This window comes from Schistocerca serialis, chromosome 2, assembly GCF_023864345.2.
Source record: "Schistocerca serialis cubense isolate TAMUIC-IGC-003099 chromosome 2, iqSchSeri2.2, whole genome shotgun sequence".
In the NCBI taxonomy this organism is placed as follows: domain Eukaryota; kingdom Metazoa; phylum Arthropoda; class Insecta; order Orthoptera; family Acrididae; genus Schistocerca; species Schistocerca serialis.
The window spans coordinates 48,274,394-48,292,956 of NC_064639.1; the positions used below are offsets into that span (position 1 = coordinate 48,274,394).

General features: G+C 44.0%; 1 protein-coding gene across 1 annotated transcript in view; it reads left to right on the plus strand.

The window, feature by feature from the left end:
* Positions 1–18,563, plus strand: part of LOC126455432 (odorant receptor Or2-like) — a 50,783-nt gene that overhangs the window by 24,709 nt on the left and 7,511 nt on the right. Inside the window, exons 4-5 of the mRNA XM_050091181.1 lie at positions 16,380–16,487; positions 16,574–16,729. Coding sequence (XP_049947138.1) covers positions 16,380–16,487; positions 16,574–16,729 — 264 coding nt within the window. The remainder of the gene's footprint in view (positions 1–16,379; positions 16,488–16,573; positions 16,730–18,563) is intronic.

Sequence of the window (18,563 nt, forward strand, 5' to 3'; positions counted from 1 at the left end):
CTGGAAATCGTTCGGCTACTTGGAGAACATTTGCAGCCATTCACGGGCTTCATGTTCCCAGACAAAGATAGAACTTTTAGGGACGACAATGCGTTATGTCACCGGGTCACAACTGATCGCAATTGGTCTGGGGAACATTCTGGATGATTCGAGCGAATGATTTGGCCACCCAGGTCGCCTGACGTGTGTCTCATCGAACATTTGTAGGACATAATCGAGAGGTCAGCTGGTGCACAAATCCCTCCACCGACAGCGCTTCCGCAGTTATGGAGGGCTATAGAGGCGGCATGATTCGATATTTCCGCAGAGAACTTCCCAGACTTGTAGAGTCCGTTCCACGTCGAGTTGCTACACCACTCGAGGCAAAAGTGGTCCGACACTATATTAGCAGCTATCCCATGACTTTTGTCACCTCATTATACAACCATATTCGTTTAGGCGTACGTTGAAAACAGTCAATCGCTGGTTCGACATGTACATTCCAGCCCTGCCTCTGCAGCCAAAAAACAATCACAAATTAATATTCATGTAGGAATCGAAAGAAAATGCAAAATTGTAAATTTTGGCAGGCGACGGATGAATGTGTGCCGCTGTAGCGCAATTTCACCAAGCAACTGGGAAGGATAGCAAACAGAGGACACCTCGATACCACGGCATAAGATCTTCGGGAATTTCATTCCTTGCACTCAGTTGAACAGTAAATATGGCTAGCAGACAGACGCGTGAACAATATACGCAGATGTCAGTATTTGAGAGAAGACATGTAATTGGGCTCAAAGAAAGCGGTTGGAGTTATCGTCGATTTGCTCGACATTCGACAACGTTGGCAAGGATGGCTAACACACAGCCGAACACAGCGTCAAGAAGGAGGAGTGGACCTAGAGAGACGGCAGAACCGGGGCACCTAGCAGTCGTCAGAGAGGCGCTCAGAGCCCCGGATCCATCATCATCATCGATATGGCGTGCAACTGGTGCTACAGTGTCCACAGGGACCACCAACAGGCGGGTCACAGGAAAGAGGCTGAGCTCACGGCGCCCCTTGCACCGACCAGTATTGACCTTTGTATTCCAACAAGTGGTGTCCAGTACATTCGGCCTCGAATCTCGTTGGCTGGACCAGAACTGTCTTCAGTGATGGGTCACTTCAAATTGAACTCTGATGGTATGCCCAAACCCGCCTCTTCCAGCGGTGTGATACCAAACTGCCTGTCACCTGCCACACTGTCCGACAACCGGGAGTGACGGTCTGGAACGTTTGGAGCATTATGGGCAGGGCCAAGCCCAACAACTGCTTTGTACATTTGTTTTTCTGTTCATGTATATCACACCTACCGCTTTCCGTCCCATTCAGGTAATTCCTTCGAGGTGCGGAGGTGCAGTTTTTTTTTTTTTTTGTCTTTTAGTGTATATTAAAAGAAGTTCATCAATGTAACCTTCTTTAACTTCAGAGACACATTGTGTGGTATTGCCTACGTAAGACATTTAGTTCATGTTTTGCAAAAATAAGTAATAATTTGTTGATTACCTCAAGATTGTCTAATGAGCTTCGTCGTTCAAAACTTCTAAACGTCGGGACCGTATTACCAATTCCACAGAAATTCCAAAAAAAAGCTAGTTTGCTGCTGCTCTCAATTATAAATGGCGACCAGAAAGTTTCAGTTCGCAGAAAGTGCAGTCCAGAATCGGTATGCCAGTCAGACGTCGCCGTGATCATTGAGGCAATCATCCCATTGACGCCGCCACGTCAAAGATACCTCTTTGCTAAAACACCGAGTTCTGCTGCGTGAACGAGTCCGAAACTGCCTGCCGCACGTCTTTGTCCGACGGGAACCATCGATCCACGAAGGACTTCTTTAAGACACCGAAGGCATGATGATCGCAGGGAAGGAGTTCAGAACTATAGGGACGGTGCTCGGGTGTCTCCCACGTGAGTCGGTGTAACTTGGGCGTTACGATATTTGCGATACGTAAATTTCACGTAAATTGAAGGTGGAGAGAGGAAGTAAGGAAAGGAAAGTGGAGGGACCACTGCTGTCATCTGCAATGGGACATTACGCGGAATCGGCGGAGACGAATGAAAATGTGTATCGGACATGGATTCGAAACCGAGATATCCCGCTTACTAGGAAGGTACGGTAACCACTGCGCCATCCGGGACAGTGTGTTATCGCAACTGCACGGGCTATCTCCGCTCGCCTCGCGGCTGATCCACACTCCCACCGAGCTTTGACTCCTGTCCATTTCCTCCATATTTCCTCTTCCGAGATTCCCACATGAGATCGGACGTATTTGCGCATTCGCACTGAAGAAGGTGGTTCCATTGCACAGCCAGGCCTATCAAATCATATGAATGTGTGGTGTGTGATCTTTTTGGGATATGTCCGAAAGAACAGACACCTCACATCCATATAATTTCCGATACGGGAACGCGAGTCATCACGTAGCAGCAGCGCCGTTTTCCGCACTCCATTCCCTAACGGTGTTTTTCCACAGACGTCTGCCGGCGTTTGTCCTTCCCCAGCCGAGAAAAGAATAACAGCAGGCTAGTCCTTTTTGGACGCATTTGGTAGTGACGTCGCCATAGTTCACTTTTCCGCATTTACCGCAGGGACGCCGGAATGACGCATTGTTTTAATGGGAAGGGCTGTGACATAAGTAGCGCCGGAAATTCTTGTTTTGTCTCGGTTAGAATCGTAAAATTTATTTATGATCCACATTTTTTAATACTTTTCATTTCATAACCCGGAAGAGAGAGCGAGTAATGAGTGAATACAGACAGCCTGGTAGTATAGCAGGGCAGAGAGAGCCCAAATTGGGGACATTTCGGGAGGGTATTCCCACTTCAAGCATTTGCCTTAAAATCAAGTATAATGAGCTGAAACCGTCGGTCAGAATGCGAGTTATCTTTAATTCCGGGTAAATGTGTCCAAGAAGAAAATGAAAGCCTAGTGTATGTATAGGTGTAACTGATTTACGTGTACACAGAAAAAAGTCGACAGCTGGCTCGACATGTACAGTGCAGCTGTGTCGCTGCCGATGCTCTGATGACTCGTAAATGAGCTGAGTGAACTCCTGAATGCTTAACGACTGTGAGAAGCTGACTCATTATGACGACTGGTTAATAAAAATATGCGCTCTAAGAAGAAAAAATAATATCAACGTCCCATAAAAGGGTTATGAAAACTGGTCCGAAATTGATATTCGTGAAGGTATGGAATTACAATGCGAAAATGTAAACTTTAGCGGGCGATGGGTAAATATATGACGCAGCAACGCAAGGATCAACGGCCTCGCCGCAGTGGTAACACCGGCTTCCGTCCGATCACCGAAGTTAAGCGCTGTCGGGCTGAGCTAGCACTTGGAGGGGTGACCACCCGGTCTGCCGAGCTCTGTTGGCAAGCGGGGTGCACTCAGCCCTTGTGACGCAAACTGAGGGCCTACTTGATTGAGAAGTAGCAGCTGACATACGGCCGAGAGAGCGGTGTACTGGCCACATGCCCCTCCACATCCGCATCCAGTGAGGCCTCTGGGCCGAGGATGACACGGTGGCCGGTCGGTACCGCTGGGCCTTCATTGCCTGTCCGGGCGGAGCTTTCTTTTAGCTGGCAAAGATAGTAAATAGACGACATGTCGATACCATGGCATAAAGTCTTGGCGAATTTCATTTCACGTCATCAGTTCGGCATTGCCTACACCTCTCAGACAGGCAGGCGCCTGGATAAAATACGCACATGTCAGTATTTGAGAACGGACGTGTGTTTGGGCTCAAAAAAGCCACTTTGGAGTAATCGGCGAATCGATTGGCATTTGAATTGGTGCAATACCACTGTTGGGCGATGGGTGAACCACGGCCGAACACAACGTCAAGATGGAAATGTCGACCTTGAGAGACGACAGAACCTGAGGACCGAGCAATCGTTACAGATGCTCTCAGATCTCCGGATCCATCATAACGATCCTACGTGCTGTGAGTACATCACTGACTACAAAGACCATAAATAAGTGGCTCACAGAAAGGGGGCTGAGTTCATGGCGCCTCTTGCGACGACTACCGTTGACCTTTGTGCACCAACAAACCCGTTTATGTTTGTGTCAGGCACGTGCATGCTGGAATCTGATTGACTGGAGCAGAAATTTCTTCAGTGATGAGTCCCCCTTCGAACTGAGCCTCTATGAGGGGCGAATACGTACCTGGAGACGCCTCATACAGCGGTGGGACAGCAGTCTGACTGTCACCACACTGTACGGCCTGAGAATCACGAGTGACGTCTGACATTCTGTTTCATTTCATATTAGGGCACCTCCGGTTGGCACCCGCGGCGTCATTACAGTACAGCAGTACATCTGATACTCAAATAGTACAGACCAATTTCTCTTTTGAACGTTCTCGGTAAGATATTTGAAAAAAATGTTATGCAAAAGATTACAAGATCACAGACTGCTACATGGAATGAGTCCTCACCAGTGCGGGTTTTTCTAGCGACAGATACTCATTCTACGTACGCTCTAGCGACGATGACTGACATTGCTGGCGCTTTCGATGACCTATGTGGCCGTATTTCTTTTGGAGTGTCCAGAAGCGCTTTGTAATTGCCCGAGAAATTGTTGCCACGGGTGATGTGCTCCTTTAAAGAAAGGAAAGGAAATAACGAAGACAATAACAAAAGGCTGTCCACAGGGATCAGTGTGTAGCTCGGAGTTTCTGGATGTAGCACTGAAGCCCAAACTACGGAAGTTATATGACAGCGGTGACATAAGTTGACTGGTGAGATTTGCGAATGACGTGCTGTTCGTTGTAAATGGCGACTCCAGAAGAATTATAGAAGCCAAACGTAATGTGGACACGAACTTGAGGGGTGGTGTCGAAGTGTTAAATTGTCACTAGCACCTCACAAAACAACGTACCTTCTGCTGAAAGGCAACTTAATAAGAAACTTTAAAATGAAATTGAATTATGTAACGATTAGGACAGGCGCAGTAACGAAATATGTAGGGGTATTTCTGGACGGGAGTCGTAACTTAGCACATCATGTATGGGAAGCAGGCAGAAAAAGTAGAATTGTGATGAAGAAAATTATAACCATTGCATATTGGCCATTTGTGTTTCCCTTGAAGCTAGTGAAGCTAGCCTCAGTGGTAAAAAGAGTTCAACGAGGTGTACTACTAAGATTAAAGGGAGCCTGATCCACTACCCTGGATGATGCTTTGTTCTACGAATATAACCACTGGACTTGAAAATTAGGAAAAGGGGACCATATTACTGGTTAAAGAAAGGCAATAAAGTGGAAGTACTTGGAACTGACGCCAATTTGAAAAAAGCAGTTAATGATCGCTTATTACAACTGTGGCAATGTGAGTGGGACACCTGAGGCACAGGCAGGAGAACATAACATTTCCTCACTAACATCAGGGAGGGATTAAAAATGAGATTTCTTAACCCATCGAGTGGACTGACAAAGGACCTGATTGGCCATGGCCCTTATACCGCGTATGTGTACAAAATCAGAAGATAGATGAGTGACAGCTGCGCCTGCTGCTGTGTGGACACACCAGAACACACGCTCTATAAAGATGCAGCGGATGATGGACGTCAGGTATTAAGTATACGGGATCGCAAAGCAGCACTAAGGAGCGAGTCGACCTGGCTCATCTTCGACGATACTGCAGCCGCAGTATCGAGGAAGGTCAAGAAAGCCTTCACGAGGCATTCAACCATAAGTCAACATGCTGTCATCCAGGCTAGACAACATACTGTGCAGATGGAGAGAAAGTAATTGAGGTAGGCGACTAGCGAAAGAAATACTGTAATACTGTCCCAAGAATCTACATTGCGTTGGTGAAAGAGATCATGGAGGTATGGACTTTCAGGAGTAATAGTGACTAGTGGAGTTTCTGCTAAGTGGAAATGCTGCTGAACTGCTTCCCGACGACCAGAGAGTCCAGCAGATTATGACTCTTGACAGGATAGCATGAGGGCGGATCCAGTACCGGAGACAACCACCCGTAAGTTATGTGCACCAAAATAAATGAACAAACTCACAACGAATTATGTAGCGTTTGTAGCAGATTAGCAGCTGGGTAATTGGTTAGGGGTTTGAACGTAGTTTTGTAGTAGTTGAACTAGTTTTAATCTCTTTATTTTAATTACGTATCAGAAGTAAATACGTAATTAATACATAATTTATTACAGAAGAAATATTGAATTTAATTGATGAAAGGAGAAAATATAAAAATGCAGTAAATGAAGCAGACAAAAAGGAATACAAACGTCTCAAAAATGAGATCGACAGGAAGTGCAAAACTGCTAAGCACGGATGGCTAGAAGATAAATGTAAGGATGTAGAGGCTTATCTCACTAGGGGTAAGATAGATACTGCCTACAGGAAAATTAAGAAGACCTTTGGAGACAAGAGAACCACTTGTATGAATATCAAGAGCTCAGATGGAAACCCAGTTCTAAGCAAAGAAGGGAAAGCAGAAAGTAGACAACATTCAATTAGAACTACTGACGGCCTTGGGAGAGCCAGTCCTGACAAAACTCTACCATCTGGTGAGCAAGATGTATGAGACAGGCGAAATACCCTCATACTTCAAGAAGAATATAATAATCCCAATCCCAAAGAAAGCAGGTGTTGACAGATATGAGAATTACCGAACTATCAGTTTAATAAGTCACGGGTGCAAAATACTAACGCGAATTCTTTACAGACGAATGGAAAAACTAGTAGAAGCCGACCTTGGGGAAGATCAGTTTGGATTCCGTAGAAATATTGGAACACGTGAGGCAATACTGACCCTACGGCTTATCCTAGAAGCCAGATTAAGGAAAGGCAAACCTACGTTTCTAGCATTTGTAGACTTAGAGAAAGCTTTTGACAATGTTGACTGGAATACTCTCTTTCAAATTCTGAAGGTGGCAGGGGTAAAATATAGGGAGCGAAAGGCTATTTACAATTTGTATAGAAACCAAATGGCAGTTATAAGAGTTGAGGGGCATGAAAGGGAAGCAGTGGTTGGGAAGGGAGTGAGGCAGGGTTGTAGCCTGTCCCCGATGTTATTCAATCTGTATATTGAGCAAGCAGTGAAGGAAACAAAAGAAAAATTCGGTATAGGTATTAAAATCCACGGAGAAGAAATGAAAACTTTGAGGTTCGCCGATGACATTGTAATTCTGTCAGAGACAGCAAAGGACTTGGAAGAGCAGTTGAACGGAATGGATGGTGTCTTGAAGGGAGGATATAAGATGGACATCAACAAAAGCAAAACGAGGATAATGGAATGTAGTCGAATTAAGTCGGGTGATGTTGAGGGTATTAGATTAGGAAATGAGACACTTAGAGTAGTAAAGGAGTTTTGCTTTTTGGGGAGCAAAATAAATGATGATGGTCGAAGTAGAGAGGATATAAAATGTAGACTGGCAATGGCAAGGAAAGCGTTTCTCAAGAAGAGAAATTTGTTAACATCGAGTATAGATTTAAGTGTCAGGAAGTCGTTTCTGAAAGTATTTGTATGGAGTGTAGCCATGTATGGAAGTGAAACATGGACGATATATAGTTTGGACAAGAAGAGAATAGAAGCTTTCGAAATGTGGTGCTACAGAAGAATGCTGAAGATAAGGTGGGTAGATCACGTAACTAATGAGGAGCTATTGAATAGGATTGGGGAGAAGAGAAGTTTGTGGCACAACTTGACTAGAAGAAGGGATCGGTTGGTAGGACATGTTCTGAGGCATCAAGGGATCACCACTTGAGTATTCGAGGGCAGCGTGGACGGAAAAAATCGTAGAGGGAGACCAAGAGATGAATACACCAAGGATATTCAGAAGGATGTAGGTTGCAGTAGGTACTGGGAGATGAAGAAGCTTGCACAGGACAGAGTAGCATGGAGAGCTACATCAAACCAGTCTCACGACTGAAGACCACAACAAAACAACAATTTATTACATCCATGGAAATGTAATTTGTATGGCCTATTTTAGCTTTTCGGATAATAGGCTGTAATTATAAGAAATAAATAAATAAAATATCGTTATTCTAATATGTTAACAGCAGTACGTCGACAATAATTCTATCCTCCGTTTTGTTGCCCTTCATGGCAAGCCGTCCTCTGTTTTTGTGTGAGCAAGATAATGCCTAACCGCACGTAGTGAGAGTTGGTATTGCTTATATTCGTGCTTGGCAAATCCTACCTCGGCCTGGAACGTCGCTGTATGTATCCCCAATTGAGAACGTTCGGAACATCATGGGCAGAGGCAAATTCAATAACCAATTGAATGTACATGTACGTTTGTTATTCTGTGCATGTACATTAGATACACCGATTTTCGTCGCTCTAGATAATTTCTTCGTGATAACGTCGTTCTGTTTCTTTTGGTTTCTTTTTATTTTTTTGTTTATTACTTCTCAGAGTGCATGTAAAAACAAGTTCATTAATTTCAAACTACTTTAACTTTAGAAGCACATAGTATGGTACTCTCTACTAAAGACATTTTTGCTACCATTACAACTAAAAGAATAGAAGTAAGAGCAACGTAAGAGTATTCCGGCCACGCTTCATTAAGGGGGGGGGGGGCTGTATGTAAAACTGGTCAAAATTGTAGAAACTTTTTGCACAAGATAATTCCTTAGCATGTAAAAAATATTGTTTTCAATTTTCAAAGTTTATTTCCTATTTGGAATGATGTAAAATCCAGCTTCTTTGAATCAATTCACAGTGCCATGCCTCCTTTTTACACCACTCTCTCCTTTTTTCCGATATTTTATTGTGACGTGTCATCTGAAAAGACATCTATAGAGTGCAGAAGACTTTGAGCCTATTTAGGATGCGATTACTTACGATTTATTGAAGAAATGCACACGTGGTGAAACACAAAAGCTGAACGAAAGCTTTTATAATCTCATTTACAAGAGAAGCCGAAAGACAACGTTAGGTCATCTACTATTCTCAGACTTTCCTCATATTATCCACACATCTGGTGTTCAATGACGGATACACTGAAGCATCAGGGCCCTTATGAGACCAGGAATTGATGCTGGTTACTTCACTGAAAACATACTGAAGAAGAATGATGATGTGCGAATTGCTAGTTCTGAACTGTCAATGAATGATGTTGGCAAAAGGGCATGCCAGAAGGATGAAACTAGAAGAAAAAGTATTGAAGACCAAGAAGGCCAAATCTACGGTAACGGCCAGTATAAAGGTACCTGTCTCTGCAAATAAAATATTTTTTTCTGCGTTTCCCGCAATTTTCACTTTCGCTGGACAAGGAACATGTTCTGCTGAACCACTGCAGAAAAAAACGGTGAAATTTTCTATAGGCTTTGTACGTACTATAACACAACTTCACGCGTTAAGAGATCTTTGGAAGTGCATTACAGTCAAATTCACTTCAATTTTGGTGAAACAAAAATTCCTATGTATGGTTCACATAAATTTAAGAAAATGGGTTGCGATACTTTTAAGACGGATATTAAAAAACTCGTACAGATTCCTTTATCTGATTACTAAGAATAACCTACCCCATTTTCTCAGTGAAAAGTAAAGTAACTTTCAGTTTCTCATCTGATAACATGTATTCTAAAAGTGTCCAGCAATTTCCTGACAATTTATTTGACAAAAAGAATGCAAAAATCCTCCTGATTACAGTCAGCAACATGATGACAACATATGCAAAATTTGGTTCCGTTATCTCTCAAATACCAAAAGTTACATTAGCTTACATGTACCCATGTGTTTTCTCCTCCCTTGATCTGTGCGACAACGTTCTATGGAAACTTGTAGCAGTATCTTTTGTAAAAAAAAAAAGAAAACAAAAAAAACCGGTCACTACATTGATAAAGTTCTAGACCCGTCGTCTAGGGGTAGCGCCTTTGACCAGTAGTCAAAACGTCCATGATTCCGCGTTCGAACCTCACCACTGCTTAAATTTTGAATAAAAATCATCAGCAATGGTGACCAATAACTTCCAGCGTAAGCAGTCATTCTCGTTCTGCCAACGGCCTTGTCAGAGAGGGTGGAGGAGCGGACAGAGACTCAGGGCACTCTCTTGCTCTTGCGATGCGAAATTGCCTCTAAAAGGCGGAAGAATCAACAAAGATCAAGGGCATGAGGATACAGAAGACAATTGAAACCACTACATTAGAGACAAATAATGTGTATCCACAGGGCGCGTACTCTCTAATTGAAAACAGTGTCCTGATGATCTCTCCATTGACAAAAGATGAAACGGACTAGGCCCCTCCTGGGATCTCCGGGAGGAAACTGCCAAGTGGGAGGTGACCATGAGGAAAAGATCTAATAACCAACGAAAGGATAACGTTCTAAGAATCGGGGCGTGAAATGTCAAAAGATGGAACGTGCTTCAGAAGCTAGAAAGTCTGAATAGGTAAATATTAAGGATCAATCTAGAGATAGTGTGGATCAGTGAATTGCAATGCAAGGAAGACAAAGAATATGAGGTAATACCAACCGCCGGAAAAAGTGGTACTACTGGAGTAGGATTCATCTTGAATAGGTAGCTAAAGCATAGAGTGAGTTGCGGTGTACAGTTCGTTGGTTCTCTTCAGAACTGACAACAAACGAACACGGAGAACAGTAGTTGAGATATAGTCATGCCAATGCCACAATCAGAAGATAGGGGAAAGACTAATTGAGTGCTGCAATAAATATCTGTTAGTAATAGAGAATACACTGTTCAGGAATCACAAGAGGAGGAGATATATTTCGAAAAAGCCGGGAGATACAGGAAGTTTTCACTTATATCATTACACCACGGTCAGGCAGAGATTCGGAAACCAAACAACGGACTGTAAGATCTGCCCTGCAGCAGGAACAGATACAGATCACACTTCAACAATGACGAAGAGTGAGCTGAAGCTTAAGAGACTGGACAGGAAGAATCAGTGCCCAAAAAAGTGGGTTATGGAAGTACTAAGGAATGTAGAAATACGCTTGAAGTTCTCTGAAGTTACAAATATAGCGATAACGACTAACTCAATAGGCAGTTCAGCTGAAGAGGAAGGACATCTCTAAAAATGGTAATTACAGAAGTTGGAAAGAAAACCGTGGATATAAGGAAGGTAACTGCGAATAAACTAAGGATGACAGCAAAAGTGCTTCAGTTGATCGATGAAAGAAAGAAGTACATGTTCAGGATATCCAGGAATACAAGTCACTTAGGGATGTAATAAACAGGAAGGTTCAAAAAATGGCTCTGAGCACTATGGGACTTAACATCTGTGGTCGTCAGTCCCCTAGAACTTAGAACTACTTAAACCTAACTAACCTAAGGACATCACGCTCATCCATGCCCCAGGTAGGATTCGAACCTGCGACCGTAGCGGTCACGCGGTTCCAGACTAAAGCGCCTAGAACCGCACGGCCATACCGGCCGGCAAACAGGAAGGGCAGGAAAGGTAAGGCAAAGTAGCTGCATGAAAAGCATGAAGAAATCAGAACGAAGTGACTGACGAAAGGACTGACCGCGAATATAGGAAAATCAAAACAGTTATCAGTGAAATTAAAAGCCAAGGCAGTAAAATTAAGAGTGGAATGGAAATTCCCCTAATAAACGCAGGGGAGGGATCGAATAGAAGGAAAGAGTACACTGAAGGCCTCTACGAGGAGAAAGACTTGTCTGATCACGTGGACAGGGAAGAGATAGGGGATCAGAATTGAAAAGAGCTTTGGACGACTTAAGATCACCTAAGAGAGAAGGGATAGATAATATTCCATTCGAATTTCTAAAATAATTGGGGTATGTGGCAACAGAACGACTATACGCGTTGGTGTGCAGAATGTGTGGGACTGGCGACATACCATCACACTTTCGGGAAAACATCGTCCACACAATTCCGAAGACAGCAAGAGCCGACAAGTGCGAGAATTATCGCAGAATCAGCTTAACAGCACATGTATCAAAGTTGCTGACAAGAATAATATAAGAATGGGAAAGGAAATGGAGGATGTATCGGGTGACGATCAGGTTGTCTTTAGGAAAGATAAACGCACCAGACCGGCAGTTTTAACGTCGTGGTTGATAACTGAAGCGAAACAAACTAAAATCAAAACACTTACACAGAATTTTTCGACCTGGAAAAAGCATTCGGCAGTGTCAAATGGAGCAAGATTGAAATTCTGAGACTGATGTAGGGATATTGTGGGGAAGTTATACGGAAATACTCGTAATGTACAATATGTGGAAGAATTCAGAAGAAACAATAAGACTAGACGACCAATAACGAAGTACACGGATAAAAGAGATGTAAGTAAGGGGTATAGCCTTTCACCCTTACAGTTATACATCGAAGAAGCAGCAAGGGAAGTAAGGTTCAAGAGTGACTTTAAAATTTAGCGTGCAAAGATATCAATGATAAGATACGTTAATGACATTGCTATCCTCAGTGAAAGTGAAGAAGAATTACACGATGTGTTGAAGGGAATGAATCGTCTAACGAGTAAAGAATATAGACTGTAAACTGACGAAAGACGAAAGTAATGAGAAGTAGCAGAAATGAGAACAGCAACGAACTTAATAACGTAATTGGAGATCACGAAGTAGAAGAAGTTAAAGAATTCTTCTACTTAGGCAGCAAAATAACCAACGACGGATAGAGCAAGTGGATATAAAAAGATTAGCACAGGAAAAAAGGGGTTTCCTGGCCAAGAGAAGGCTGCCAGTATCAGATACAGTCTTTAATCTCACGAACAAATTAGTGTGAATGTACATTTGGAACACATTACGGTACGGTAGTGGATCAATGTCTGTGGAAACACCAGAAAACAAGGGAATCGAAGCATTTGAGATGTCGTGCTGCAGAAAAATGTTGAAAATTAGGTGGACCGATAAGAAATAAGGGGGTTGTCCACAGAATAAGCGAGGAAGGGAATGTGTGGAAAACAGTGACAAGAATGATGGACAGGACGATAAGACATGTGTTACGACATCAGGAAGTATCTTCCGTGATGCGTTGAGGGAGCTGTAGAAAGTACAAACTGTAGAAGAAGACAGAGATTGGAATACATCCCGAAAATAATTTAGGATGTTGAGAGCAAGTGCTACTCTGAGATGAAAAATTTTCAAAGGACAGGAATTCGTGGTGGATTGCATCAAACTAGTCAGAAGACGGAAGACTTAAAAAATGAGAAGGATTTCTGGGAGGCAGGAGGTGCCCAGCCCAGTGTCTGTTGTATGGGGAATGGCTGTCTTCAGATGATCCAGCGAGACCTTGTCCAGACTGTGGCGGCCCATTTTCCCACAGTTACCGCCACTGCCTGTCATAATTCAGCTTTTCGACGCCACAGAATGGCTGCTGAGACGGGGCAGTTGGGACTTCATTTCCATCACTGATGAAGAATACAACTGCCTCTTCTCCATGTGAGAGCTGGATTCTGAGTTATCTGCAGCTCGTGGCCAACTCTAATTATAATGTAAATGAGAAATGGCTCTGAGCACTATGGGACTTAACTTCTAAGGTCATCAGTCCCCTAGAACTTAGAACTACTTAAGCCTAACTAACCTAAGTACATCAAACACATCCATGCCCAAGGCAGGATTCGAAACTGCGACCGTAGCGATCTCGCGGTTCCAGACTGAAGCGCCCACAGCGGCCGGCCTTTCTCGGCTTTACACTGTACGATATGGCCGCTTCCTCTGTTACTGCCAGCCCTACCACCTGTCTCAGCCTGTCCACTGGCGCCACCGATCCGGACCTCTGTTCTTCCCGGAAACCTTGCCATAAGCCCCGCAGTCGCCCCGCTGGCTCTGCCATCGCATGCGGAGGCCACTTGCCGTTCCCTTATAAGAACATGACATGCATGTTCTTTTGGGATCATTTCCTTGCGTTAAATAATTGTTTAGTTCAGTATATTTTTGTGCCCTGCACTGAGCTTTTGGAAGTTATTGTGTACTGTTTATATGCTTTGTCAGTTGTTGTATATCAGCTGTCATGGGTCCTATGCCACATACTTGGCAGCCTTGTGCAGTGTTATCTTGCATTCTTATTCAGGTATTTGTGTAAATTCAGGGGTTCTTGTTATGTACATCACTTTGGTCCCGTTCAGTGCTTGTGGGCTTCGCTGCCGGTTGTTTGTTTGATGTTGCGTTGCGTTTCTGGAGGTCCCTGCTGGCGGCAAAACAATATCAGGAGAGACGGTTTGTCGTTGGTAGCCATGTCCATGCGAAACAACGTCGAGGTATATGGTTCGTCACTGACGTCTGGCGTCACTTGCCCAAGTGCCTCTGGCTCGAGCACCACCTCCTCTGGCTCCAGTGCCTTCGATGTCTCTTGCACCATCTCGTGTCTGAGTCCACACGGTACAGCTTATGGGGTCATCTGCCATGCCGTCCTGCCCAGCCACCATGCTCCCTCCAATCAGCTGCGCCCGACACTGCCCTCAACTCACGCCTTCGCCACGAAGCTGTTGCCGTGGCCGGTCTCCATCACAGCCCGGTACATGTCATCTCGCTTCTCCATCTCCGCTCCAGTCTTGCTGGAACCGGCTTCAGTCACAGGCCACTCGCCGCCCCATCTGGCCGTTAGCCCAACGTTGCTTTTGTATCTACACCACAAGAATGCAGCCATGGCTGGCCACCTTCAAAATGGTTTTTCCAGCTGCTTCGGAAGGGGGAGGGGTAGTTACAGACGGGACATAGACAGACTATACACGGTGCCAGTGTGACGTCTTCGCCCTGTGTAGGTTTGCCTGTTCTATGTTATAGGTCATTGTGAACGATGTTGAATAGCAAAGGCCTGTCCATTCCATAGATTCCGATCACAGTTGTTTTGATGTCCACCGAAACGAAAGAGACAGCGGAAAATAAAATAGATACCCTAAATCAAATACCTAGAAAGTTTTCCACAAACAACGAGTGTTCTGGGTCGGTTGCATGTGGACTGCGTATACTTGGTTCCACCTGACTACGTTGCCACGGGACTGCCAACTGAGCAGGCTTATCGGCTTATCGACTAATCCGATAATCGCCCCTCGACCCTCCCTGTCGTAAGTTGTGAACTGAGGACTCACGTTCGAGAAACGCTCCGTTCCGCTCATCCACTCAGCTGTACTTACATTTATGTACTCACTTCCCATCTTCATACACGACTGCGTTACAGCATCTTGCAAATTTGTCATGACTAAGACGTCCAACAAAAAGGTGTTCTCATCGCATTTGAAACTGCCATTCGTGAAACATTGAACAGGGTTTGGCAAAATTCACATGTCAGGGGCTTTAGAATTCACCTTGCTCAGACTTGGTGGTGGATGATACAGGTGCTAGACCAGTCGAATACTTATAAGGCAACTCCCAACATGCCAGAGAGTTACTACTTGAAAATTTCTTCGTGCTGCCTTTCCTGCGTCCTGAAGAGGTGATGGAGTGCTTCACTGATGATTTCATGACAGTTATCCCTGTTGACTGGGCGTGGGAAGCACGGTTTGAAACAGAACCCTGCAATAGTCAAATTTACCAGCTACGTTTTCGACACATGTACTGCATATCCCCCAAAACCTTGTTTCTGCCAACTGTATGGGCCGAATACTGGTCCACCTGCAACTATACCACCAACAGTTGCGAAGCTTCCCATAAAAATAAAAAAATAGAAGAATTGTTGAGAAGGAAGCATTTTTATGGGTGTAGAATGACGAACCGAGGAATGGAGTCATCGATCGATTCGGTTTTAACTAAACTGAATCTTTCAACAAAAGAGTTGGTTTCAAGTTTTTTACCCAAAAACTGGAAAAGAAGAAACTGGATGATATTTTTTGACGATTTTTTGTTTGTCAGTGACGTATTTATTGACTGATGTTTTAGTTGTAATTTGAGTGGCGAATATGGGAGGCCGTCTGCCATCTTCCTCGTGGTGGCCCTCGGACTGACTAAATCCTATGTTCGCTGCTAACATGCCCCCAGTTTCCCTCTGTCTGCAGTTTACATAATTAACAGAGGGCTGTCCACAGTTCACAAGTTGTTTTTGGATCTATAACGTCGACCAGTTCTTCAGGTATCGATAAACAGATATTCGAAATAAAGTTTTAATGGGTGCCTCTTCAAGGATGTTTGGGAAAGTTAATATGACTGTCCGGCTAAAAGCAAAACTTCGTAGGGTTGTTCTCATTGTTGTCTGCAGGGGAACGCAGCGTCAGAGGCAGCGTACAAAAGCTATTGGTTAGGCGACAGGAACAGCATTCAGAGGCTGCTGTGTGTCGTGGCGGCGCTGTCGATGATATTGTGGGTGAACACGCGTTGATAGCGTTCTATTTGGTGATGTTAGTGTTTGTAGGACGAGAAAGTGTACAGCAGCCACTGGCTGAGGTGTGGCACGAGCTCACAAGCTTCCAGAGCGTGCTTTCCATCGTGTTGTTGTTCTTTTTCTTTGCAGGGTGAGGCGATGTGTCTAACAGGTTTACAGCAGCCGCTGGGTGAGCGCTGGTATCACCTTCCAGAAAGTGCTCATAATCGCATTGTTGTTGTTTGTAGAGTTGAAGCTGTCAGCGGCGGCGTGCGGCAACCACTGGGTGACCGCTGGCGTCGGTTTCCTGAGAGTGACCTCCACCGTGTTACCGTTGTTGTCAGGGCGAGGCACTGTCTTTGGCGGCGTACAGCAGCCACTGGGTGGGCGCCGGCGCCGTCTTCCAGAGGGCGCTGTCCATCGTGATGGCGCGCGCCCAGAAACCACTGCTCATCACGGCGGGACACCTCTACCCCGTCAACACGGCGGCCTTCGTAGCGGTCAGTCCAGTTTCTCTCCATCTGCTACTGTCGTTGCGTTTAAGGCATTAACAGAAGAAGTCAAAACTCTTGGGAGTTGTGTTGGATGCGAGTTCATTACAACACATTGACGAGCTATTTAATTTGAGATATTTACCTAGTTGTGTTGTGATGGTGATGATGGTGATAGGAACACATCGCCACAAACCAAGATGATGGCGCTGCGGTTAGTGCATTAGATTTACATTTGAAAACTCTGGGGCTCAAATCTCTACCAAGTATTCCTAATTTACATCTAAATTGATGAAAACGGGTGCTCAGAGTGTTCCTTTCGAAAGGGCGCGAACGAACGTGTGCTCTTATCGCTCTTCTTTATTACTTTTATCGTACGAGTTCGTATGTACGTGTGTGAGAGAGCAAAACTCACATTAGCCTCAGTTTTAATCTTTTTCTTTGATCACTAGACTCCACAGATAATAGGTTGGCTATTTAGACACACGAAGAGAGACAAAGTAAATTTGGTGGACAGTGCCTTCGCGAAGTGGCAAGCACTTGCGTAAAAGCCAACATCTATAATGGCATTGACTACGAAAAATTTCCTGCTAAATAGCTGCAATACGAAAAGGTCAGCTCATTTTCTGCTCAGTACTCAAGTAAAAGCAAACGAACTGCGTCCTCTTGAATTCTATTACCGTAGATGAATATTGCCAGAACATTTAAATGAAGATCTGCAGGCTGCCAGTGGCATTACTGGCTGGAACCCTAGCTGGAGTGCCTCAGCCGCTTCATGCAGGTGTTTCCATCGTGTGCCATTCCACCGCCTTACGTGTAGAAGGCTGCCGATATGCATCAGCGATCAGGTGAGGAATACTCTCAAATGGAACCTCGTTTATTTCGAAAATTTCACTTGAGATTGCGTGCTGTGCATTACATTTTCGTTTCTTTTTCCGGCACGTATATTAAAACCTCAAAACAGAAATTTAATTTTTTTATATTGTAGGCAGCTTAACAAAATTTCAAGGTCGGGAAATGAACATTAGCTTCTTATTTTAAAATATTAATTATTATTAATTTTTAGTGAATTAACCGATTTTGCTGATGATGTTACTCCAACTGCAAAAAAATAAATTTTACAACTATAGTTTTTTTATGTAATTATCTAGGTCACTATAAAATTAAGTATGTAAGTTACTCCTGCTCTCTGTGGTGAGAAACTGTAAATCTGAGTCCGTTGAGCTACTAAACTCGAGAGGGCAGAAACTGCTCTCCAAATTATTGTTTCTATGTGTCTTAGATCATACAATTCATGTAAAAAGTTGTTTATATCTTTTATTCCCCTTTTTAGCAAAATACCCCAACAGGCTTTTCTATGGGTTGATTGATTTGTAAGCGCATGCTTTAATCTAATGCTGATGAAATTCTACTACTCCTCTACACACATAAAGGTGACGAAATTAAGTTTGTATGGGATAACCAATTCTCTGTTAAGAGTACTGCTTCTGTAGTAAACACAGAGACTTAATACACAGATACGCACTCTAACTCATTCAAACACACCACAAGTATTCTAATAAGATGTGGGGATGCTGCCGCGTGATGTCTTTGAGAACTGCCGATATTTCTACAAATGCACACCCCGTCATTATCAAGACACGAATGCCGCAAGGAAGCGCCGTGCAAGGGAACTGAAAACCTCAGTTTCATATCCGTAAAGATAACAAACACACACACACACACACACACACACACACACAAACTCACATACGAACGTAGGTACACACATTGTAAACATCAACATCACCGCTTAGAAAAGGGTGGCCGACGTCAGAAGATATCGATAGTGAAAACTAGTACC